Source organism: Centrocercus urophasianus, unplaced genomic scaffold (genome assembly GCF_019232065.1).
Source record: "Centrocercus urophasianus isolate 14NV4802_14NV808 unplaced genomic scaffold, USGS_Curo_1.0 seq_22, whole genome shotgun sequence".
NCBI classification, from domain to species: Eukaryota; Metazoa; Chordata; class Aves; order Galliformes; family Phasianidae; genus Centrocercus; species Centrocercus urophasianus.
This window is the reverse complement of record NW_024884778.1, coordinates 14,849,030-14,875,509: the sequence shown is the minus strand read 5'-3', so window position 1 is coordinate 14,875,509 and position 26,480 is coordinate 14,849,030. Positions and strand designations below refer to the sequence as shown.

General features: G+C 38.9%; 2 protein-coding genes across 5 annotated transcripts in view; one reads left to right on the top strand and one right to left on the bottom strand.

Annotated features, from left to right (window-relative positions):
- The window catches only part of MKRN2 (makorin ring finger protein 2), a 29,185-nt gene extending 3,050 nt beyond the window's left edge, over positions 1–26,135 (top strand). The window contains exons 5-9 of one of the 2 annotated variants that reach the window (XM_042823589.1): positions 1,326–1,540; positions 3,109–3,219; positions 5,418–5,562; positions 6,174–6,319; positions 20,202–26,135. In XM_042823589.1, coding sequence (XP_042679523.1) covers positions 1,326–1,540; positions 3,109–3,219; positions 5,418–5,562; positions 6,174–6,317 — 615 coding nt within the window. In that variant the 3' untranslated portion in view covers positions 6,318–6,319; positions 20,202–26,135. Of the gene's footprint in view, positions 1–1,325; positions 1,541–3,108; positions 3,220–5,417; positions 5,563–6,173; positions 6,337–20,201 lie in introns of those variants that run through there. The other variant, XM_042823588.1, reaches the window with a different exon arrangement.
- The window catches only part of RAF1 (Raf-1 proto-oncogene, serine/threonine kinase), a 40,652-nt gene continuing 23,705 nt past the window's right edge, over positions 9,534–26,480 (bottom strand). For 2 of the 3 annotated variants that reach the window (XM_042823586.1, XM_042823585.1), the window contains exons 7-18: positions 25,628–25,726; positions 24,060–24,213; positions 20,621–20,648; positions 20,405–20,532; positions 19,348–19,465; positions 16,200–16,284; positions 15,236–15,412; positions 14,718–14,764; positions 13,904–14,022; positions 12,775–12,906; positions 11,563–11,697; positions 9,534–10,684 (exon numbers count right to left, since the gene is read on the bottom strand). In XM_042823586.1, the coding sequence (XP_042679520.1) occupies positions 10,544–10,684; positions 11,563–11,697; positions 12,775–12,906; positions 13,904–14,022; positions 14,718–14,764; positions 15,236–15,412; positions 16,200–16,284; positions 19,348–19,465; positions 20,405–20,532; positions 20,621–20,648; positions 24,060–24,213; positions 25,628–25,726 (1,363 nt within the window). In that variant the 3' untranslated portion in view covers positions 9,534–10,543. The remainder of the gene's footprint in view (positions 10,685–11,562; positions 11,698–12,774; positions 12,907–13,903; positions 14,023–14,717; positions 14,765–15,235; positions 15,413–16,199; positions 16,285–19,347; positions 19,466–20,404; positions 20,533–20,620; positions 20,649–24,059; positions 24,214–25,627; positions 25,727–26,480) is intronic. The other variant, XM_042823587.1, reaches the window with a different exon arrangement.

The following is a 26,480-nucleotide window of genomic DNA, read 5'->3' as shown; positions in this document are numbered from 1 at the left end:
ATGCTGACAGCATGTTACAGTGATTTCCTTTTTATTTATTTATTTATTTTTTTCTTTCCCCTTTCTTAAGGGAAACTTGCCTTGTCCCCAGGTATCCTAGAACTCTTTTAGGAAGATGTCTTTTGTAGCTGTCAGGAGGTTGTAGTGGTCGCTTGTGTGTGATGGGGGAGAGGGACCATAGCCTGTGGTGAGTTCAGAGCAATTGCCCTGCCTGTCTGCTGGGTCACTGCTTCAGGTATCCCTGCTTGTGTGTGGCCACTTCCAGGGCAGTGTAAGATGGGGACACCCTGAGCAGAGCGTGAAGATTTTGGAGGTGATCTCTAACTAGGAAGGCTAGGGAAAGTGGATGAGGAATTGCTTGGGTAAAGGTGGCTGTAAGAGGCTGCTCTTCAGTATGCTTGGCCACTGGGTTTGTGTCAGGGCTGGTCAGGAACAGCAGTTTTCGAGACTGAGGAGGAGAATGACCAGAAGCTTTAGTGGTTACTGGATCAGAAGTCTCTCCAGTGCCAGGAGTGGAATCCAGATTACCAGAATCTCATGTGATCTCGGCACGTAGCTCCAAACATGCCATGTGGTTCTCTTGTCCCAGGAGTCTGACGTCTGGCACAGCATGCTGTTACCACTGCTGCCAGGTGCTCAGCTCTGGGGGCAGAGATGTTTGTTGGAAGGAAAGGTGCAGTAGTGAAAGTGCTGCTGTTAATGTGGAATTACTCTCTGGTCTTTTAAAAATTATTATTATTTAAAGTCTGCTAAATATGTATAACTTGTCAAGTCCCGAGAATCTCAGAAAGAAGAGGTAAAGCTATGGGGGATAACCAAAGGCTTAGCTTGTAGTGCTGTAAAAGCAAATGTTACATCACTGAGTACGGTGTGAGAAATGCTGTAGGAAGCCCGTAGTAAGACACCAATTCCTTATCTAGGATAAAGCTTAGTGCTTGGTGACTGAGCCCTTAACAATAAACAGAGTAACATCGTGAGTGCAGCATCCATACCGGACTATGAATTAGATGGGACTTGGGGATATTTGAAGCACTGCCTTGCTAACTGCTGTTCTGGTACAGATGCAGGCAGGTGTAAATTAAGTGTTTAGGCAGCCGTTCCTTTGATACCTACAAAGATGCAGGGAGCATGAGAGGGTGGAATTATGTGATCATCCTTAAAGATCTTACAATTATATGATGATAATTATGATGAAGGATAGTAGGGATGCTCTTAATTAGCCTACTGTGTTTTTCCTGTAACAGATCCATGTCAGACACTTTGGTTTTATGAAGAATGGTCCAATATATAAAGTACAGTAACCAATGATATCTCTCCTGTGACAGATGTGCATGGCAGCGTTTGAGCATGAGATGGAGAAGGCTTTTGCCTTTCAGGCAAGTCAGGACAAAGTGTGCAGCATCTGCATGGAAGTAGTGTATGAAAAGCCATCAGCCTCAGAGAGGAGGTTTGGGATCCTCTCCAACTGCAATCACACGTACTGTTTGTCCTGCATCCGGCAGTGGAGGTGTGCCAAGCAGTTTGAGAATCCAATCATAAAGTAAGTTCACGTTAAGCAGCCCGTTGTCTCTGTGACCTGTGTTAGTGGGGTGGGCATTCTGCTGTACTTTGACTTGATAGAGAAATACGTGTGGTCATAAGAGATCTGGTAGCTGTAAGTATTAGCACAGCCATTAGTAAAATACCAGCTCAGAAAATCTTGGTCCAAGTGCTACAAATGTGCACAGTATTACCTTCAAGGCCAGGTAGGATGCATCAGCTATCCTTTGTTAACAGTGCCTACGTGCTGAGTCCAGCATGTTGGCCCTTTGTAACTTAAGCCTCTGTCATTGCATTGACAATGGGGCAAAGTGCAAATGTGGACTGCAGAATACTGAGTTAACTCATGTCCCTGCTTCACTCATGGGAGCTCATTTGCACTAACAGTAACTCTTTCCTTTATATGTGTGTGCTTAATTACTGCATTTTTTTTGTAAACTATAGCTTACTAAAGCTAGATCTCCCATTAATTGCACATCTGTATCTGAGTAAATTCCTTTGTCTTCTAGATGTGTATAAAGTGTATTCCAAACATACTCCTCCTTAGAAAGAACTTTAAACAACCAATTAGGGCAGTTTCCTTTTTTAGAATCTCTTTGAAAGCTCTTCCAAGTTACAAGCACATTGAGGAAGAGGTAGGAAATATTTTCATTCCTCTGCCAAAGTAAACTCTTTTGCAAAACTTCCCTTAATAGTTGCCTTGAAGTGAAAGTTATCTCAGTGCAGTGTAAGCTTTGTTGGAGCAAAGCTTCTGACAGACAGGCACTGAGATACTGTGCCTACAGCAGGGACTGTGGCTTTCATACGAAATAGTGCTCTGGAACCACGTTTGTGGTGGAGTAGATACTAAAGCAAATTCCTCAAATGTATTTTCTGTATTTACGCATAATAGTGAGTGTACTGGTCTTTGCAAAGGTTCTCTGAAAGAGGGGCTTGGATCAGTTTGAAAAGCACTGCCTGCAGAGACACCAGGTGTTCCATGAGACTTGCATGGCAGGAGTAGTAATGCTTCTCGAGGCACCAGAAGGTGCATATTTGATTCTTGATCTTAAATCCTAATAAAGAAATCTATCTTATAAAACCACTAAGTTAACAACTCCTCAGTTCTGGCAGAGTGCAGGTGAGGCTTAGGGAAAATCCTTGTTATCATGCATCTGGTTTGGCTTTCTTTTGTTTGTGAGCTGAAGTACTTGCTTGGCAGGTACTTTATTTCTGTGCACTGGATCTTTAGCCACATTTCTTCAGGAAACGTCTATTTATTTTGTTCAAGTCTTGAAATAAATGCAAAGCAGCACAAGGCTTACTGCATTTGGCAACCCTGCCTGTAGCAGTGGGTTGGAACTAAATGATCTCTGAGGTCCCTTCCAACCCAAGTCATTCTATGAGTCAGCTGGATTATTTCAGCTGAAGCTGGTAACAGTCGTGCCCATAAGTGCTGTGAAGTTGTCCGGTGCATCAGCCTGGCAGACCGTCTCCCTTTTGCTCAGGAACCTGCAGTTTCTGGCTGATACACTGAGAATTGGTTTCAGAAAGTAATAAAGCTCTGCTCCTTTGTCTTGATCCATTCAGGTCTTGCCCAGAGTGCCGTGTGATATCGGAGTTCGTCATTCCCAGCGCTTATTGGGTAGAAGACCAGGAGAAAAAAAATGAGCTGATTGAAGCATTTAAGCAGGGAGTGGGGTAAGTTCATCAGCCAAAATGCTACTTACGTTGTCCTTGAGATTCACCAAGGCTTAATCAATCAAAATGCCCCTATTTTTAAACCTTTTGCAATCCGTTCTACACATAACTCTTAATCACTCGTAACAGCACACCATTCTTTATTAGCTGAACTTTGTGACTGCTATCAGTCTGTTGTAATTATAGTTCAGAAGGTACTTGAACTCATGCTCGGAAATGTTGAGGCTATTTCAGTTCACCTGCCAAAGCTAGAGACACGTGCCTTCTGTTGGACGTAACTGCCTGGAAGGTTGTCACACACTGGGGAAAACAAATGAGGAAGGAAAACTTAATTTTTACGATAGCATCTTGAAATATGGGATACAAATTCACAGGTTTTTTGTAACAGCTACTGGAAATGTAAAATACTGCATCACTGCAATCCCTTTATTGTCTGATAAAGATTTGCCTGGTGATTGGAGCACTGGGGAGGTCTGCAAAAGCATTGTGTTACAGCAGCTTTGCAAAGCTGTGCTTGTCTGGAGAACCTGAGGGTCACTTTGTCACAGCACAATGAGGAACTGTTACCTCACTCTTTAAAGGGAAACAAGCAGGTTTATGCCTGACACAAATGAGTCACGACTGTTTTGTGAAGTGGTGCACAGATTAACTGTGACATGCACCAACTTTTAAAACTTGCCTTATGGAGTCTGTGAAGGTATTACTTGAATCTGTGCATAGCTGTCCTACCAGCTCTTCAGCTTCTTGGGGGGATTTGTCTTACAACTTAGCAGCAGAATTGCTGAAAGCAGTAGTACTCCATTAAATGTTCAAACCAGCTTTGTATGTGTATTATTGCTTTATATTCATTGTCAGACAAAGTAGTTGAATAAAATCACAGAATCACACAGTTGTGGGGGATGGAAGGGATCTTTGGAGATCATCAGTCCAACCCCCTGCTTAAGCAGGCTCCCTACTGCAGGTTGCACAGGTAGACATCCAGATGGGTTTTGAAATATCTTCAGTGGGAGACTCCACAACCTCTTTGGGCAGCTGAGGAGCTTCAGATACTGTTTGTTTTCAATACCATGTTGCCATTGTAGTTTTATATTTTAATTCTAAAGGAGTTTGTATTGAGGATAATAAATTGTGCTAAAATTCTTGGCTGAATGATTTGTAAATGACTACATTCTACGTAAGTAGACTTGTTTTGTTGGAAAAGTGGTGTTAGGTAGTGTTACTACAAGTTGGGTTTTGGCTTTGTATTTTGAGAATACAAAAAGGGTTTTTGCTTTATGTGCTCAGCTAAGACTAACACGTGTTATAATTTCTGTATGGAGGGTTTTATGATCTCATAGCAGTTAGTTTGGATATGTTATTCATAGAAAAAATGCCAATAATATTTTTGTTTAAGGGAAGTCTAAGAGCAGGGGTTCTCATGGTACAAATCCATTCTGCAGGAGGAAAAATCCTGACTGACTTAGAACACAAGTGCTCTGTGACTTCAGGTTTCCAAGGCAGATCAGTTCCACTTTTGAATGCACTGCCTGCTCTGGGTAGTCTTTCTTTCTTTCTTTTGTAGTGGTTTCTTCTCCATGTATTAGTTATTTTATAAGCTTTGTTTAGGTTATAGGGATCAATTTCATTGCTGTTTGCACATTGTTCACAAGTTCAATTGCCATTTGTCTGTAGTTTCCTCCAGATACTTCTCATTGGAGAACAACCTGTCGCACCACCCCTCCCCAATAACCTTTCTAGAAGGTGGTTACACAGCTCCAGCAACTTCCTAGAACAGCAAAGCTGCTGAAAACTTAATGATAGAATTGTTACCACAGGACTTGCAAAGATAACGATGAGAGGAACTCGGCTCATTCATAAAAACAAAGTGATCAGTGCACTGGGGAGGAATGCTACAAAAATAGCAGTGGGTTTGTTCCCTGTGATAGAAACGCACTGTGCTGGATAGGTGGCATTCTTTCAACATCATTCAATTTCAGTGTCTTAAGATTGTATTCTTTTGAACTTACGATGGTGCTCTTTTATGTATTTCTTTGTCCACTCCTAGATTTCTTTCCAATCTATTTTAACTGTTACCAGTTAAGGAGTAGGAGATCAGAACTCTTGGTATGTTAATGGTACTAGCAGCTGCAGTGGTAATAGTACAAAGTGATCTGCTTCCTCACTAGCTGAAGGCAGCAACTTTTTTCTCATTGAATTAGGAAAAAACCCTGCAAATACTTTGAACAAGGGAAAGGAACTTGTCCATTTGGAGGGAAGTGTCTTTACCTTCATGCCTATCCAGATGGGACACGAGCTGAACCTGAGAAACCAAGGAAACAGCTCAGCTCTGAGGGAACCGTGCGGGTAAGGAAATATTCCAGTCAGTAATTGAAAACGCTTCTTGAATATAAAGTGCACTACTTAAAGTACTTTCATACAATGGATGGCCTCAGAAAAGTTAAGTATCCCTCAGCTTTCCTTGAGGCAGAGGTTTGTTTGGAAGAGAAGGCACCTTTCATTTAATAGCAAGATTTCATCTTTTTTTTTTACCAGTGCTTCTCATTGCAGGTCTTTTTTTCAAGGAGATTCTACAGTTAAAGCTTCTACTTACAGTGGTATTAAAAATGAGTATTGCTTGCCTAGACCTAGCTGGTCCTATTCACAGCTAAAATGGTTAAAGCCTTCTCAAAGTCTCATTGTAGCTTCAGCCAGCATCTGGAATGGTCGAGACAGGCCTTCTAGTTTAGCAGTACTGATACAGCTCCTTACTGCTGCCCAGTTAGACATGAACTATTACTTATGTTCTAACAATGGAGTGGTTGTCACTTACTTTCTCAGCAAATACTGCTGATACTATTAATAAATACCAATTTCTCAGTCTCAACTTTTTTATTAAATGAAGGAAGATGACTGATAAGGGGAAAAAACTTCTAATTGGCCTGTGCCAAGCTAAATCAGATTTTCTTCTGTTGCAGTTCTTCAATTCTGTTCGTCTGTGGGACTTTATTGAAGACAGAGAAAGTAGGACTGTGACCAGCACAGATGATCAAGTAACAGAACTTGGAGAACTTTTCATGCACCTTTCTGGGGCTGAGGAGGATTCTGCTACTTCTCAATAAAGGCAAGCGAATGTGCTTTCTTCTGTAGCAATCTAGCTATTTATTTAGCAGTGGTTTTACTTCTTGCAGCGCAGCTGGAATGACTGAATGTGCCCTGTGGTCCTACTTGTGCAGTCCTGGTGAAGTTTTCAGATAGTTGGTGTATGGCAACAAAAGTACTAAATTATATTTAAAAAGTTAAATTGATTGCATGGAAAAAAATCCCTTGATCCCAAGAGGGTTCCCTTCCTCGTTGGCCTAACATACGCTGTCTTGTAAATTGAATGGTCTTGTTACATGCAGCTGCTCTCTTGCCTTTTAAAGCATAAGTTGTTAAAAACTGTTGCTGTATCTGTTGAGGGTGCTTATTTCCCCCTAAATGAACTAAATGTATATCTGCAGAAACACACTAGGAATAATGATCCGTGTAGCTTTTCCTTTCTTAAAAAAAATACCAAGTATCTAGAGTTCTGAGTAATGCTCAGTGTATTCTTACAGTGAGTGCTTCAGTAATGGGCACTGCCAGGCTGTCAGAGACAGCACAAATCAGGATCCCTCCACTGTAAAATAATGAAGTGCATGGTTACAGGAAAGGTCTCCTGGTTTCCTACAGCACCTGCTGTAGAGCACATGCAATTTGTTACCTCCAGGCAGAGCTGTAGTTCCAATGCTGGAGTCAAAATGCACAGGTAAATGATACTTGCAGCACAAGTTGGTACTGGACACTGCGTAAGAAGTCAGTAACTTTCAATATTAATTGAAATGATAATAATTTTTTGTACGTGTATTTAATTCAAAGGGAAACCTTCATTCGGGTTAAATGAAGCAAAAATTAAATGAGGTAACTAACATTCTGTCTAAATAACCTCTATCAGTGATCTTACAGTTTGCATCTGTACCACGTTAAATCATTTCAGTCAAAAAAGAAACACTGACCGCTGCTTACCTGACCTGTAGGGGCAGCAGATACTTAGGGCTTTTCCACTGCCATGTATTTCTAGCATACCGAGTCACATCATCCTTCTGCCGTGTATTCCCAGGACAGCCCTACTTTCAGGTACCTCATAGCCCCAGCTGGCAGTTATGTTATTTAAAGGGCAGGTGAAGTTCCAGCTGCCTACCTGCAGGACCTTGTTCTCATCAGAAGGAAGCACTGGTCAAGGTCAAGGAGGTCAGGTATTAAAGCACATCTTCTGAGTCAACTGAACTGTTAGTGGATTCTTTCTTTAAATTTTGATTCATGTTTGAGCTGCTGAAGCTTTGAGAATCATTTTAAGTTCTTTTAAATATACTTGTAGCAAAAGCAATTCATGGTACGAATGTGCAGTTTGTAAGAAGTTATTTCTGCTGAGTCATTTGTATCAACTCTGCAGTTAAAGTTTGGTCTAGAGCCAATTGAACTAGCTACTGCGTATTTCAGTGCAAGCAAAGATTTTTTTCCATGCAAGTGCAACATGCAATCTTGAAAGTCAAGCACAGGGCCAATATTTCTGCTACCCTTATGAACACACTGCTATCACTGTAAGGCTGCTCGCCTGTTTCAAGACTCAGGCATTTGAGAAAGCTTCATCACTGAGATGGCAAAAATTGTGATGCAGCAAAGTGCATTTAGAGGCATTTGTGTAAAACACCCCTTGTCCCTCTGTTTTTTTTAGACAACTTCCACCTCTGCTGTGTAACAGCTTCCCAAGAGTGAATGTGCAAATTTTGCTCTCAGTTGTGATCTAGGAAATGTAGTGATGTTTTCATGATTATTTCAACACTAAAATCAATTTTTAACAATGCTTACTCTAAAGTTAGTCCTTAGCTTGTAAATATCTGTCACCACTTCTTTTTAAAACTGGCATTTGGAGGCACAAGTGATGGGCTTAATCTAGTAAATGATATTGCAGTGCAACTCCTCATCGCTCATTAAAAAAGGTGAAGGAGGGTAAGTACAGCTGAGAGATGCAGTTCTGTAAGATGAGCGCTCTTTCTTGCATACTTTCTACTAAAAAATATGTACTTACACCCCTTAGCCGCCCCACTGAAGCTTTTTTTAGCTGTTCCAACACTTTTTTCAGATAAATATTTTCAGCAATGAAATACATTAAAAAATAGTAAGTGGAGAGAATGTTCCGCTCCTTAGACAGGGCATTCCTGTTACTTTGCTCAAAGAAAACCAAGCAGGAAACAAAAATCTGATGTACAAAAGGTAAGGTAACTTGTTTTTCAATGCTGCCTAGCAATTACATGAAGTTTTAATGTGCAAGCAGTAAGACAGACTCGGACCTTCTACATTCTTCATTTTACAGCTTTCAAACTCTAGGTTGACATCAAATACTAATCAAAATAATTCTCCTTTTATTTAAAAAAAAAGTTTTCCAGAGAGAGAGAACCTGTATTAAATAAGAAGGAACAATGAGGTTCCTTCTGGGGGTTCAGTGCTAAACTAAGAGCAACCTTTCATAGAATCATAGCACCATGAAGGTTGGAGCAGACCACTACTGCCCCCAACCCCGTCCCGCAGTGCCACATCTGCCTCTTTCTTGAACACCTCCAGGGACTGTGACTCCACCACCTCCTTTTTTTCATGCTTCCTTCTTTTGCAACACTAATTAAAACGAAGGTAAAATGAGAGAGAAAGGGCTGCAATTAAAATAACAAGAACACTATTGAAAAGCATGCTGATCTGTATACAGCACTGTTTCCATCACTGCCAAATGCACATTTTATGGTAATGCTCAGTTATAAGGGTGAAATCCTAATCCCTGGGTGATGGTCTAAGGACAGTCAAGCTACTTAACCAGTACATTCCTGGCTTATGTATTTTAAATTCTCCTCTACCTGAACAGAATACTATTTCAAAAAGTAATTCTTAGATCAGACCACCTATTTCTGGTCACCTGCTGCCTGATTTGACCAAAACACCTAAGGGAAATACGTAAGGAAAAAAACACAGGCTCCCAGAAGATACAATGCAGAGAAGTGGTGCAGGTAACTCACCTGATGGTTTATCAGTGTATGTATCTAGTAGATGCTGCTGAAAGATTGTTACAGTAACATCAAAACCAGTCTGTAAGTAAAGTGAATGGAAACTGATAGGTTGTCACATCTAGTATTTTATCTATTTTTACTGGTACAGTTAATATTTATCCTAAAAATTATTCAGAATGTTATTTCCTGAACTTTTTAGATGTAAATGTGTGTGTCAAAATATGAATTACTACATTAAATGATGATATTGAATCTTAAACCTAAAATTTAATTTATTTTATTAAAATAAGATAATCAGAGGAACCTTGGCTTACAATAAATGCATTTTCTCAGGAGCAATAAAAACAAAATTAAAACCCAAATCAGCAAGAAAAACTGTATATGCTCAGTTTCCTCTTGATAGTGCATCTCTTGGACGACAGCTTCAGATGGGATGAAAACTATGCTCATTCTGCAGAAGTATACTGATACTGTTAATTAGCCTTTATCAGCCACAAAAGCCTGTCTTTCTGCACTTTCCACCTCATTGGGCTGCAAGAAACAAGTCCGTAGTACCAAAATAAGCCGCTTAAGTTACCGAAGATGACCATAGCAAGACTGGCTAGCTTCCTTCTCTGAGCAGTACAGTTTAGAATATACTCCATTCCTTTGCAAGAGTTTTTTTTCTACGTGCAAAACTATTGCAAAACTATTTTGTGTTGAATTAGCATTTTAACTTATTTCATTGGCTTGATGAAAGCTCTTAGGCAGGAGCTGATTTCCAGAAAGTTTTTTTCTTCTTCCCTCAGTCTTGTTTGCAGATACCCATTTCCAGCAAAAGTCCCCTGACGTGAAGCGGCACGGGGCAATCAGAGAGCACCAGATCACATCATCTTTCTTCCCTCAAGTGCCAAGGCAGGTCATCCCTGCTGTAAAAAATACCAGTTTATCAGCAGATTCAAATCAACCCAGAAACACTGCCAAAGAAACATCCATCTCTTCTGTGTGTGGGAAAAATAAGGCTCAAGTGCATCTATTAAAAAAATAGTAATAGATCTCTTGATTTGTAGTCTGTTAACTATCCCAGTAGAAGAAACTGTAGAAAAAGGCAATGTGGAGCTTTGTCCCTGCAGGGTAAGAACTGCAAACATCCTTAGCAGCTTGTTCTTAAACGGGGATGCGGATGATCCGGCTGGTCACTGATCCTGTACACTGAGGCATTAAAAGCACAACTTCTGTTACTTCTGTTCCTTTCCCATCACTGGAGAGATTAAGGGAAGGGGAGCACAATCCTAAAAAACAGGCAGTCTTGTGGATGTTAACGTGCAAGAATTTATGTCCTCTGTATGGGATGCGCGGTGCAGAGATGGTTCGGAAGCACTCCGGTTGATCTTGGGTAAAGAATGTTGCAGCAATTCAATGGAAGACAGTATCTGAGAAGAAGGCACATAAAATGGAAAGGTGACGTGTTACAAAGAGCCACATTTCTTTTCAAGTAAGTCTTAAATCTTCATTTCTTAGGGCTTTACCAGTCTCCATTACAATATACTACGTGGAGATACTGAAAACAATACTCAAGCAATGTTCCAGTTTAAAGAATCCAACTCTGCCACAGAGTTTCATTGCTGTGAGGACCCTCACTGAGTTTCAGGGGACAGGCAGATACTTCTCCATTAACAGTTCATCAATATAACAACCAAGAGGCAAGCATCTATGCACTCTCCAACAGTGTAACAGGGAAAGAATAGCATCCTCTTCCTAACTGTCCGAATTTAGAAAGAAGCCAAGTACAACTTTTGTTGTTTAACAAGTAACATCGTTTTAAGAAGTGCTGCAATTCAATTCCAGATATTTTAACCAGTACCAGGAAGTGCCTGCATTATCCTCACAGTGACAGGAAAAGGTCAAGTATCCTTTGTAAAACAAGACCAAAACTTGCTATAGGAATTTAAATCCCCCTTGTGAATTTTGTTTGCTTGTACAAAGATGTGGGGAAAAAAATGAATTGTCCTTACAGCAAAGTGCTCTGATGTTAGAGCAATACAGTGTTCAACACTGCTTCAATCAGGCTGGGTATTATTTTTAACTTTTTTGTACCTAAATCATGTATCTCAGTATTAGAAACTGCACAAGGGAGCTGGGTTATTAAAGGTGCACGTGTGACTAAACAGAACCAGGAAGCATGCTACTCTTCATTCCTGCATCTACTTCCAGTTTCTAAATGTGTGCTTTTATCCACCTATGGTGCTCTGTGGTGATGGCTATTTATAAAATACTTAGGAGTTGTTACATGCTGAGAAAAGCCACTTACTTGCGGAAACAAAGGTCTTTCTTCCCTAACTTTCTTCAAACAATCTGCTACGAGCCTCTTCATTGCTTTGGGGCAGTTCTTGTACAACTTGCTGAGGTCTGGAGAAGCATATCCTCGGCCAACCATGAAAATAATCTAAAAAAAGAACAGCCAGTAGGTAGCAGAGAACTGAAGCCAAAGAAGCTGCTTTGCTCATTCAAAGCTCTGATGTCCCAAAGTCATTAAACGTGAGTGCCAAAGCCAAGCACACCAGCAGGGCCTTGTACATAAGTCCAAATCAGTTAACTGAAACAATGGCCTTGCTTTTGTGTAACGTAGAACATAATTAAATCAGAGTGACGCTGTGGTTTATAATACTCCCGAGATGCAAAGGCATTATTACAGTCAGAAAAGAACAGGACATACTATGTGACATGGCAGTTTCCTTCAATTGAAGATTACAAGTGACAAATGATCCCCAATTTGAGCACTTACAAGCTCAAGCCATACACTGTCAGGGTTTGGCATGATAGTGTTACTGCTCAGCAGAACTGTATTTTCAGGTATCTCAGTAAATACATCTGCCAAAGCAGATGTACAGCGAGTTGAAAGTGATCATCATGACTAATGTAACTACTGCAGCATAAAGGAAAAGGGGTTAAGGCAAACACTAAGTGATATTATTAGCAATGGAAAACATTTTCTGTTTTAGTCCAGCACAGACTATAAAACACAACAGAGGCAAAAATAATGGTTTCTCCCCATGCAGACACATGCACTGCTCATAATTCAATCAAAGCAAAAAGCAGAATGCAACAAAGCAGCAATCAAAAAGCTGTAACAGTTTATGTTCGTGCTCTACAGAAGGCTTTCAATAATGAAGTAACTCTGCATAACATTTAATACTGAAAGATTTGATCATAAATAGCCACTTCTTTTTTTGCTTAGTAAAAAGCATGAACTTTACTGATTTACGAACAGATATTTAACTTCAGAAGGAAATTTTTTCTACATACAAATTTACTTCACTGATGTAACTAAGCACATCAGCAGGACGTGCTTTCCTTGAGTTACTGCCAGTATTCAAGAAAATATTCTACTACACACATTTACTGCTGAAACAAACAATACTGTAAACAGCATTCCAGTTCTTGTTTTGCATCTGTCCTACACTTCTTGAGGAAAATACAGCACACCAGAAGCAACATGCAGCATTGAGCAACCGCTTCTTACCTGGTCGCGGTTGTTTATGTGGGAGTATGGCAGCTCTCCTGTCATTAGCTCATACAATACTATTCCATAGGAGTAGACATCTGACTGAAAACTGAACGGATTACTGTCCTGCATCCGTATCACTTCTGGTGCCTTTAGAAGGAGAAAAGCAATTAGTGAAAAGTGGTATTAACAAGCTAAGAAACAGAAAAGACAAGTGAATGGGAAAATGGGAGGCCAAGAGGAGTCAATCAGTAATCAGTGAACAAAGGATGGAAACCTCAGGACCTCCTCTAAGGCACTGGAGAAGTCCTGTCAGCGCTATTCTACATCTTACTAAATGAGTAAACGCACATTTAGCATATATGTAGATATGCCTATGACAACACTTCCAGAGAACCCTCAGAAAATTTCCTGTATTACTTGAGGACTTCCATACATAAACTGACACTGATCTGCAACAGCTGAGTTGCCTCAAAGCTTACTGCAATGATCAGCCACAAGGTAGAGGACAGCAGCGGTGCTAACCATAGCTTGGTACACGTCAAGTACCACAGATGACTCGTGCTCACTCTCATGCTTCAAGGAGAGCTCTGCACACTTTCCCATCCACTGATAAAGCTGCTGAATGCCAGATCAGCAAGCATGCATAAAAAGAGATGGTGCCAGGTCCTCAGCAGGGAGCAGAGGAAGAAGAGACGAAAAAAGAAGACAGCCAACAAAGACAGGGTTCACCCATTCCACAAAGCTCATTAAGCAGATTCAAGGCCATTGCTTGCTCTCCAGTTGAGAAGAGCCCTTCTGGGGAGAGGTGGTCCTGGGACTACAGGAAAAAGGCTCTCCCCTTGGAACTGTTCCTCGCAGTGCTATTGACAGCCCTTGTCAGCCTTTGCCTCGTATGTTTAGAACTCCAAAAACTCAGGAGGAAACACTGCTGAACAGTGCCTACTTTTGGGCAGTTAGACACTCCAGCACTTTATTCTTCAATTTTAACTTATCCTGTAATTGGAATAAATGTCTGCATAGTGCTAACAACATAGGTTGTCATTTAGATGTAAGGACCTGTCAAAATTACTGCATTCAACCAATGAAACTTGTATGAACAGAGTGAAAGCAAACTATTAACACAGCAGCAAAATACTTTGCTCACCATCCACAAAATGGAACCAGTGGGTTGCTCCACCTGTTGCGATCCACTCCACCTGGATTTTACAGTTGCTAGACCAAAGTCTCCTATTTTCACTGTGAGGCCTTCATGAAGAAATATATCTAAACAGTTGTTAAAGAAATTCTATAGAAAACTTGAATGAACAATTCTGAATTTTCTGATATGATTACAAAGTGTGTGGTGAGGGTTATCAGAAATCCAAGAACTATCCAAGAATATTGCTGGGTTTGGTTTTTTGTTTTGTTTGTCTTACCTGCTACAAGTTGTATCTTAGAGAAGAAGTAATTTTATGGCATTAACAAAAATGCAGGTATGCAATCTATCTACTTAATACTGAATGTTCCTTCTTCTCAAGGTTAAATTAGGATTTCTGGCTTTATTTGTGCCTGTCTTCTGAGGATGTTTTAAATTTATTAAAAATATACGGACACAGTATAGGACATACACACATATCCCTCATCCAACAGAAAGCTTCTCTCCAGCACCACTATCTAGATAATAGAGACATCATATCATAACACCACTATTGATACTATTCAATTAAAATAAGTCCCACTTGAAGGATGCTGCTTCTCCTTTTGTCACCTCTATAACAGCAGTTCGTTAAGAAAGCTATACCTTCTATGAAGGACCTTGCTAAAAGTAACTTTGTACTCATCACAAGAAATTACTCATTTTTGTTACGTGCATTTACAACAGCTACTTCACACACAGCCCCCACCCTCTCCCAGAAAAAGCTCCAAGTTAACAACAAATCACTCTCATGTCACAGTGAGATGAAATTAGGAAAGGATACTATTGGATTTCATGTCCCTATGGATGATGTTCTTTGCATGTAAATAGCTGTGAAAGAAGCAGCAGAAAAGTGACATAAATGGATACTGTTCATACAAATTTAGCCTTCTGATATCAGTTTACCACATGACTAGTGGTCTAGCATTAATTAAGACAGGATTCCATACAGGAAAAATACAAAAAGAATGTAAGTGCTTAATTAAAGATGTTAAAGACTGCAATGTTAAGCTCTCAAGTGACAAAGATTGTAACAAGTCCTTTAACATGAATCAGATACTGAGATACAGACCTATGTGGCAAAGACTTAAATAGTGTTTAAGAGGTTCTGAAGTATTAGGCAGATTCATCCCCAGACATCATTCACAGCATCTGTACTCAGACATGAGCTCCTGACTCAGCAAACCAGTTTGACCTACTGCAGTGTTACAGCAGTAGCACATACCAGGGCTTGGGGAAGAAAAAGGGAACATCATTCCAACAGATAAAACAGGCACAGACACTGCTGCTTATCCTACTCACTCCATTCCCTGTGCTGTCTGCCGAGCAATGTCAATGAGCTGGAACATCTGGAACTTGGTCTCTTGAACGTGCAGGTGTTTATACAGACTGCTGCCTTCACACCACTGTGTGACAATGGCCAGGTTATCTTTAGTCATGTAGCCCATGAAGAGCAAAATATTAACATGCCGAGTCTTCCTAATAGAAGTAGCAGAAAAAGAAATTAGTATCTTTATGAAAATGTTTTCGTGTTCTTTTGAAAAATGTTCTTCTTGTCTGAAGGGACATATTTCAGCTTTCAAAAGTGAACAAAAAAAATCTCATGAAATGAATTATTGTTTTTGAAATCAATAACCACATCCTGCTCGCATTAACAGAAGTGACTGGAGTAACAGAAGTGACCTTGAAAGCTGAAAAAGTGACAGCTTAAAATATGACTGAATCCCAAGAGGAAACCAAAGGGTCATGATAAACTGTAAGGGAACAAAAAAATATAATTCTTCTATATAGGTTCAATTCCAGGATTCCCTTTTAAAATTACAGTTACTTAATTGGACATTACAAAACCAGTACTTGAAAACAAAATACATGGATCAGAGAATAGATTAAAAAAAGGGAATTATGTTGCAAGCTTAAAAAGCTGTACAGCTCCAGTATTCTGCCCGGCCATGAGAATTACAGAAGGACTTATTGGTCTTCACTTTCTCCTATATGCCAAACATGACCTGAGGGATTGTGGATGTTAGTATCAGTTATCTGAAAAAACTTCCAGAAATCTCAGTGAAGAACCACTGACTATCACTGCTGTCTCACAGCTCTACAACAGTATTTACCAGCATCACTGTATGCTCTTTTTTATTTTTATTTTTTGGAGATCTGCTTTTGCTGCCCATTAAGTACACACTATTCAGCAAGGCAGTTTAGTCTGCAGGCAAATGCTGTGGCTTCAAATAACAAAATTTAGCAAAGAAACTGCAAAACTCACCTTAATACAGCCACTTCATTTCTGAAAGCCTGGAACTGTTCTGGGGTTGGATCTACAACTTTTAATATTTTCACTGCTACATCCCCTGAAAATACATTTATAGTTCAAGTTAGTAGCAATGCAGTTTCTTCCCAAAAATCACATTACCACATTGTACACATAAAAACCCAACTTTGTGCACAGAATGCCCCTAGTAATCTGTGCACAGACCAAGACCATATACTTCTGCAGGACCACATAACTAATTTACCTGAATTAGAGAACAGTAAGAGTCATTAATTTTACACCATGCTTCCCTATCTAGAAAACAATAGAATGGAACAGATTATAAAAGGTACGATAGTAGAGTGAAGCTGACTGTTCTAAAGGTAACCATGAACAGCCAGACCCACCAGTTCCTCCATGAAAGAGGCAAACACCAAATTCACATTAACTATGGATGGTCGGAATATTTACAACAGGTGGATAAAATTGCCCTGATGCTGCCACAGGAAGGTAAAAGGAGTTAGTAAACTGAAACTTAGTCTTAGTCCACACATAAGAGAAAATGCAGAGACTTTCTACTTCCAATTATGCTTATCCCACAATATAAAGGCTGCTGCCACTTAGCATTACAGAATAATCGCTTACATTAGGATAAAAACCCCTAGGAGGACAGATTTATCTGCTATTGCAATTACCTCATCTTCTTACTATCTTCTCTTTTCAAAAACAGACTTGAAAAACCTTAGTGCATCTCTAGAATTGTACCATCAACTAATTTCATTAGCAACACTGACAGCTCAATTGAAAACAATGTTTGGAAAGGAGATGTAAATGGTACTGAAGGATTCAGAGAAAGTGCTCTGACAGACTGCAGCATCTTCCACTGTAGTTACCAGCTGTTTAGTTTGCTGTGTAATTTGAAGTCAGAAAGTTCACAAACACTGAACACTTTCTAATACATTCATATTTTCCTTCAACTTCAGTAAATGCACACACTTCCTATTTCATCCTTCAGCATCTTCCTAAAGGGAACCATCTCATGTTTTCAGTATGCAGAGGTCTGGTGGTTTGTTTGTTTTTGATGATGTTGGGTTTTTTTTTGTTTTTATAACTTAAGAGATCTCTGCTCACACATCAGAGCAGTACAACACAAGAGGCAGAAAGACTAACAGTTTCACATGACGATCAAATCAGGCTTAAAAGGGGCCGGTTCCTACTGCAACTACTGTTTATGTACAATGCAAGACCAATAAAAGGTCTGTCAATATTAGAAGCATTTTGCTAGGAGCTATACCAACACAAAGATGCAGCATCCACTGACTGTAAGCCAAATGTTTTCAAACTGTTTTTCAATATAGCCTCCATTATGATCCTTGCTCCACTGATGAAGAGATGTTTTTAACCAAGTTAATAAAAACCAAGTTTTTATTGAATCATGTGCCACACCTTTCTAAGCTCAATGGCATTCTCCAAGCAGTTTTCACTACAGAAAGAGATAAACAATAGCACTTGTTTTGTTTAGCAGCAATCTGAAGACAATTAGCTTCCACCACCCCCCAACCATCAAAAACCTAGAGCTGATTACCAGGGCCAAAGGGGAAATGTGAGTGTTTATGATAGGTAGTCTTCCAACCCATTTAAACTGCCTTGGTTTTCTTTCCTCCTTTTAAATTTAGAAGCATGCTACAGGACACTACAGGATCCAAATGAGGTCTGTAACAGAAGTGGTGCAAATATTAAAATTAGTACTTAACCATCAGAACAATCTGGAAAAATATGGAAGTGCAAGACTATTCAACAAGACATGCACTCCTCATAGCAAGACCATCCTTGGCACTATCCGCTTCATTTTTATTTGGGAAGGCTAAGTCAAGGAAGTTTACTGGAAACCTAATACAGATTATACACAGTTGTACACATCCTCTAGCAGGCCCTCCATAGGTGCTCTCCAAAGGTTCAAACAGCCCTTCAGCACTGGGCATATTAGGAGGTCTGACACCTCCATTCTAATCCAGAAATTCGGTTTAAGTTTGCAGCAATCTGCCCCACTTCAATGCTTTCAACTTCACCAAGAGATTTTAGTTGCTGCATTTACACTATTACAACAGCTTACTACAAAGAAAAGTGTACAATTTGTTCATTTGTGCACTATGAGCTCCCCGTGTCTTCAGTTCTAAACAGAAAAAACTAGAAACCGTTTCCAATCTTTCAAGACCATACTACAAATGATGGCAACAAAACAAAAACAAATAAAACAAAAAGCTCTCCCACTATTTCACCTTTAATAGAAAGTCAGTACCATTAAAAAAGTGTCAATTATTTGCTAACATCGATTTAGTTTATAAAATCAGATCCAGCTGTCATTGCTTGGCAATTTAACCTTGGCTTTCCCCAGGAATCAGGAGAACTCTGTACAGTTACCTTAAATGTGATACTGAATCCTATTTACACTGAATTTGTGATAGCTGTACAGTCCTTTTATGTGCACAACTAAAGGTCATTTGTTACTATGTAGCTCCATGCATTTCCTCTTTAAAACAAAAAAGTTCTTGATACATGAAGAGTAGTTGCAAACATTCTGGTGAAACATATTAATAAGAAACTCACATTCATTTTTAGATTGGGGCCTGAAGGGAGTTGTGCTTCTGTTTAAAACCGGACGCCCCAAATTTAGACCTAATTCTGGAGTCCTGCAGTGTGCCTCTTTTCAAAGTCCTGGGCAACTTTTTCTCATTAACTCTCACATCAACCATTTCTTTAATTAGAAATACTCCACCATTACAACAATTTATACTTACTTCCTTTCCCTGCCACCTCGAGTACAAGTATGCTAATTAAACGACAGGTATTCAAAATAAAAAACGGAAAGTAAACTTAATTTAACATAATGCTGTGAAAATTTACAACGTGGTGATAATGATGCTGGATTCAGCGTATGGATGGAGACAGAATTAGCAGCTGTGAGGTTCAGATTTCAGCACAGGCACTGTGCCTTAATTTTCTCAATGGAAAAATTAGGAAATCCGTATTTCTCACTTAGTTCTTTTGCTGGTAGATAATCACACAGCTGCACCATTCAAACACCTTTTTTTTTTTTCCTGCATTATTGTCCTTCTACAGTACTAACATTTTGAGAAGACAGTGATAGCTGTGAAGAACTTACCATGCCATTTGCCCTTGTAAACAGTTCCAAAAGAACCTGACCCTATTCTGGTAGAAAGCATGACTTCACTTGCTTCTATTTCCCAGTAATAACTAGAATCTCTTTGTCCACGAGGCCTCTGCAACAAAAGAAAATATTAAATACATATGGTACTTACTTTATTAACAGCATTCAGGAAAAAAAAACTATTTCATTATTTCCCTAGCTACTTTTTCCCCACACAAGAAAGCCAAACATTTCAGTGTAAGGCTTTAGGCGCTTATGAAGGTGTCATTAATTCTGCTCTAGAGATACAAACTCTGATCTGAGATCACAAGAGGAATGAGTAATTGGGGATTCTTGAATTATTTGAAGATATCTTAAATATTTAAGAAGCTTACTTTAAAAAAAGTCACAATGCTCAAATTACAGAACTCTGATAGATTTGAAAACAATGAACAAAAAAATATGAGAGCAGAACTTTCAAACGTCCATGTGATTTACAACTGGGAGTCCCACTGAGCAAATGTACTTTTAAAAAATAGAATAACTTAAAAAAAAAATCCAGACACTATTCACTGTTATTTCTGTCTTTTTCTATGTTTAAAATCAAAGCTTTGAGGAAAAGTTGCCATTTTGTTAAATTGACTTTTCCAAGACTCTTTAACCAACTTTGTTACCAATATGATGGCATATGCATTTTCTATGAAAACCATGGCAGTGCAATTCAAAAAGCAGTAAGGAGGTTAAAGATATTAAAAAGAATAAAAAGATGCAGCCCCTAAATATTTAGAAATGTAAGCCTTGAATCTATACTGAAAAATAATGTCAGAACTCTGTCTGAAATTAATTTTTAAATCCAAACGCTTTTCCAGGTACTGAAATCATAAGGCAGTACTGCTGTCTTTCCCAAGTTGGATTTACATCACTGTTACACATTCAGTGCAGAGCAATCAACGAAGATTTCCATCAGCTTTCGTTGACTTTCAAGTACAGATCTTTATCCCAGCACTCCATTAATTTCACCCCACTTTAACACACTGAAAGTATTTACACACAGTGGTTCGAAAACACTTACAATTTTGTTTTTTTCTTGTGTATTTGTCCCAGGGGCTCTCTCTCTCTGGGCTGGGACTGGGGTTTTGGGCTGAGACCAGCCAGTCGGGCTCATATTGTTGGGACTTCCAGACAGAGCAGAGGGTGAAGCTTATATTGAAAACAGAAGAAAAAGAAGTTACAAGCCATGAAATAAACACAAAATACAATTGCAATACTTGATTTTTGGAAGCCATACCTGATTCACTATGGTTTCGAATTGCATCCTAAAACAGAGAAAATATCAACATAGTTAATAAAGTATGTGACAGTGAGCAAATAAACAAGCAGAAATAAATGTGTTGAAATAGTTCTCGACAGTTTAAACCAAGTGTCATACACGACTGACCAAGTCCCTTTAAAAGATGGCAGCTTGGTTACAAGAATCCTATTTGCTTTAAAAAAAAAAAACAAAAAAAAAAACAACCAGAACAACCCATGCAGCTGGCAAATTCTTACAGCACATTAAAAATATTCACAGCATATTAAAATTACTACAAAAAAAGGGGGGGGGGGGAAGAAAAACATGGAACAAGAATAAACATGAATAAACATGAGAAATACTGTCTCCATTCCCACCCCTCCATTGTTGTTCATGCTTGTTTGATCTGAACATAGCTCCTGTGATGGCCCTGCATCTCCAGGGGACAATCATGTAAAAAAGGTTCTGGACTTTAAAGTAGGAAAACTTTTAAAAGCCCCTAAAATATTCCAGGTCAATAAGCATTTAGAAACAATATGGTAGAGGTATTTCAACACATAATAGACTACATCTTGTGCTCTAACACAAAAACATTTCCATTTCAAAACGAGTGCTTTCCACAGAAGTTTGATGATGGTTGAAAAGCATGTTCTTACACAGCTCACTACTCGGGACAGTGCAACAACTCTCACCTCATGCCACAGGCACTTTACGACACAACTCTACAGCCATGCACAAGATAAACTAAGCTCTGACAAACATGACTATACAACTTTTCTCACCTGCTATGCATTATCCCAAAGTACATACAGGAAACGTAAAATATCCAGGTACTGTATAAGTACAAAGCAAGAACATGCACTACAGAAATGTTAAATACTGTAAAAGTTAATAGAAGTCAATTCAAACTTTCTGACTAATTAGTAGAATAATAAATGCAAGACTTCATAGGAGGACAGGACAGGCCTATATTCCATTGAATGGCTTTCAAATTAGCCCAGAATTTCCTTACTAATGATTCATTTATGGAATACATCATTGTTGCTAGTTAGCTGTGTTCTCCCAGGCTTGAATTCCAACTAGCATATTCTTGCAGAATTCCTCTACTCTGTGCCTGAGTGAGTTAAAATCTGCATAAACTACCAGAGAACTCTTGCAAATTACTACCTTTGTCCAGTTTGAGGACTGTAAGTCTTTTTAAGAATCTGCATTAATAACAAGTGGTGTTTTTCTACACTGGCCTGAGAATGTAACTTCTTTCAAGCAAGCTGGCAAAGAACCATTAAATAATCTTCAATTTCTCTCATATTTAATTCTTAAGGAATTGCTACCTGAGGAAAAAAAAAAAGTATCTTTGTTGAACTTCAGTTCTGGTTTGAATATATTTTCTTTTTTCTTATGGCTCCTATAGCAAATACACCCCAAAAAGCATTCTTCACAGTTTTTCTTGCAACACAAATGACACCACACAGCAGTGCTGCATTCTGCCACCTTTGCTCTGATGTGAAGTGCATCGTATTCGTAATCCACAGTTTTGCACAGTTAAATTTAACAAAATAGTTTCCAGAGGAAGACCGTCACACACAGATGAACCTGAGAATGTTTTATAACTCAAAAGCTGTGTGACCGAGCAGATCCCTAATCCAAGCCTGTTTCTAATGCATAACAAATATCACAGCAGTATGGTTTCACCCAGCTTAACTGAAATTGAACTCTTATCAATTTGCCTCTTCTAAGTGTTGTCCTCGATATTTATGTACAAACATGCTATAAAGACTTTCATTAAATCAGCTCCAGATTAAACACTTCATGTGGACACTGCCATAGCTTACAAGTTACAGCAATCCTGTTAATCACAAGAAAACAAAAGGCACCAAGAAAATACCTACTCTTCCCCTCAAACAAAATCGTCTGCACCAGGAACTGGGAGAAGCATTCAGGCTGTTATTCTATGCCAACAGGGTAAGAGATAACAGAAAGAGGAAGTATAAAAAAATTAAAACTGAAATTAGGATAAATGAAAGAAAAAGTAACCAAAGTTGTTTGGCATATGATAATGCAGTGAAACTTAAATAACTATTCCTGTTCCAGCAAAAAAAAATTACAGGAGAAATAAGGTGATTAATCAGTCTGAATAAGGTGACTTTTTTCGTATCATTCCTAAAGGTGCTCACTACCTGTGTCTGGTTGTTTAAAGCCTACTGAAGAAGCAGCTACTGCCTCTAAGACAGGGCAGCTATTTTTATTCGATCCGCTATGATAGGCAGAACAGAAAGCATTTCTTTCTCTACCACTAAGCATAAAGAATAAAGAAAGCAGTATCTCAAACCCTTACCACACCACTAAGCCTAATAATTCATATTCTCTTTCCGTAAGGCTTCATTTTGTTTTTGTGCCATAGAAGACAGTAGGTTCAAAGCCTCCATGGGAGGGGGGGCGAGGAGCAGACAATTTTAGCCTGTAAGGAATGGTGCCTCTCCCCACGAAATCCAGCTTCTAACCAATGCTTCTAACCAAGAAATTGTCACAGGGTTGCAGCGTACTTCATTTCACCTCACTGAAGATGCAGAGCAGTTCTCTGGCACATTTAGGAGAGTCTTTACATTTCATAGAAGCCTACAAGCTACCAGCTGAAGCAATAAGCAAGTAAACTCAGAAGTCAAAGGATTTTGTTTGGCCAAGGACTTTTTAACTTATTTTAACTTATTCCAGGAGGGGCAGAGGGAAAAACGGTGCTCTCTGAAGTCCTGCTGTTCATCACTTTGTTTCTGCAAGCCTTTCCTGTAAATCATTCCCTTACACAAACAAACAGGATCCTTTAGACTTCACTTCCAAAACCTTTCACTGTTTCCAGTGTAAGGATCCAAACTAAGGGGAAAAATAGATTAATAAATAAAGGGATTACTGCAATCAAGTAACAGCAGAAGTATTTTCAGATACAGGTGGCTTTCCTAGGATCCACAGTTCTATAAGGGTATAACACAGCTCCTGGCAGTAAGCTTTGATTTAAGCATTCAGACTCTGAGTATTGCAACCAGACTTCCACCTCTAGTCTCTTTTTAAACAACCATCGGTCCCCCTCCCCCAGTCCAGATCTTTAAGTTTCAAAGAACATTCTTAAATATCTCAAATAACACATATGTTCAGACAAGCTGAAATTGTTCCCTTTTCACATCTGCGAAACTTACTTGTTAAGCCTCCCTCACGACTTCAAAGACATTGAAATCTACCTAGAACTCAACTGAAGTTGATAAAGACTGTCAGAATGAGCTATTAACTTTCTAGGCAGATGTGCCATCTATATATTCTTATCACAGCCTGTTAAGGAAAACAGTACATGAATTACAGAAAAAGAAAAAGCACCAACCAGTGACTATTAGATAGCCAGTCACAAATCCAGAGTAACTGAATGACAATCCACCCCCATCAGTATTACCTCAATTATCCGGCTGTCCACGGGCATTGTAGTGCTAACCATGTGGACATTTGGTGTGGATGTAGATCGCTGTCTTTGGGAAAGGGTGCCCTCAGAGGAAGGATTTGATGTGTTGAATGTAAAGACATGAGGTGTAGAATACCTGTGCTGGGAGCTAAAAGAAAAGAGAGAAACTTGTGGTTATTTTTTTTCCTCTCTCCCCTCTAGCAGTCAGAAAAATATTCTTCAGTGTAGTCTACCAAAAGCAGTAATACACACAAAATTTCAAACGTGGGAAATGTTGGGATTTATATGCTAACTAAACTATTTGGTCAGCCAAACCATTTACACTTTAACTTAGGAAATAAATTTAAGAACTTGGCACACGGATCTAACATGTTTAAGTGTACTTCTGCCATTATAAAATGTGCCACAGTTCACCTCAGTCCCCATTAAATTATATTTAATATATTGATGAATTACAGGCTCTGTTGGATTAATTAATTCAAGCAGTTAAATTTAAACTCTCATTTCAAGCTTATTAAATGAATAGCCTGAAAGATACTTTTTTTATTGCTAAGCCCTGAGTTTTTGAAGTTTGCAAGACTGTTCAACTTCTCACACAGAACAGCCAGCAAGGAAGTCATGAAGCCCAACAGCAGTTAGTAGGAGGCCAACAGTAAAATCCAGTTCAGCAAAGAATTATAAATCACAGCTAACCTTAATCAAACTTCACTTATCCCAAATAACAAAAGTAGCTTAACCAAAACCAGACAGCCTTCACAAAAACAACCAGCTAACTAATCACTAAGTCATTGTGCAGCAACACTAGAAATAGAATAACTTGGCAAAGAAAATGAACGCAAGATCAATTTCTGATGTAGTTCCCAGTAAAATAAATAAATAAATAGGACCATTTGCAAGTCAGCTACGTGCTGTGTGCCTCATTCCTGAACAGGTCAACATTTTTCAAAGGGATGGAGAAAAAACAAGATGGCCTGTCCTCTCCAGCCTCTAGAATTTCAAGGAAAAGAATACAGGCACAAATTATCATCAGAAGACAGGCTGCTTTGGAAGGAAAGTGATTTATATTCTAGCATTAAGGCTACAGGAATGTTCTTAGTAATCAGGCCTCAGGACTTTCTGTAAAGTGAGCCTATTTTCTATTTCCACTGCTCTCTTTAATCTCTTACCTATAGTCACAATTCAAGATGTTATTTCAGTTTATGCATGTGACTCAAGCAAAAAAAAAGCAAGCTATAAACCCTTACATGTATGCTACATGATCAGACAAAATAACACACAATATCAATTCTTCTTAGGCAGGTAAACAGAGGTCTCCACAAAACTTTTAATATCCTCACTTAAAATCTTTAGACTAAAACTTAAAAACAGAAATTCCAGAATTGATGCTTTGCTTGAAGCTGTAAGAAATGACGCTAGATATTTTCTATGTAGGCTGTTGCCTTCTTGCACATTTATCTCAACCTTCTATATTCTTCTACTTTCAAGGAGTTGGGAGTGTGGATTTTTTTGTTTTTAAACAAGTGTATTTCCCAAAAGAGAAATGACAGGAAATACTAGCTTACCTAACAGGTATCCGGGAGACAGACTCCCGCATCCGTCTCATTGTCAAGGGAGGTAGTGCAGGGACACCACTGTCACTGATATTTGAATTTGGGAACAATCTGAAATATCAACAAAAACAATTACAATTTCAACTGCTACACTACCTCCTGTACAATGCTCTTAAAACTGAGAATTTAAAGGACTTTTGCTCTGCATGAACACGTCCCCAGTTCCTGTATTTGCATACCGCTTGTTCTCTGCATGGTACAACTAAAAACTACATCATCGGACTCTCACGGAGAATTTTCACGTGTTCTTAATAAAATTAAGACTTCAGATGCAAATTTGCAATACTTCAGACTTTCTCAACAGGATATTTGAAAGTAACATTTTTTAATTTTTATTGAACTCTGGTAGCATCAAGTGACGCAATTATCCTAAATTCTGATTGCTATCAGAATAACTGCATGTCCAAGTTCAGTTATTAAAAAAAATAATAACACAATCACTAATAAAGATACAAACATATTCATAGGTTTCAATTGTTATGCATATAAGGACTTCTAACAGCGATTTTCAACTTTTTCTAATCAATATTTTCTAAGTATTATCCTTCATCAGTTTTCTCACCATTCCATTCCTCTTTGGTGGCCTATCAAAAGCACTGACACTCCTGAAACATTCATCTTTCCAACAGGTAAAACCACCGAGTCGTGAATTTTTTTTTTATAACTGAAGTATTATAAAAGAGGAATTAGGATGCCTTCCCACGCTGAATCAGAAGGGCACTATAGCACCTGCCTGCTCATTCAATACATTCATTTGTTTGTCTGAGAATGCTGAAATTCACAGCACTAACAAAATGCATGCCAT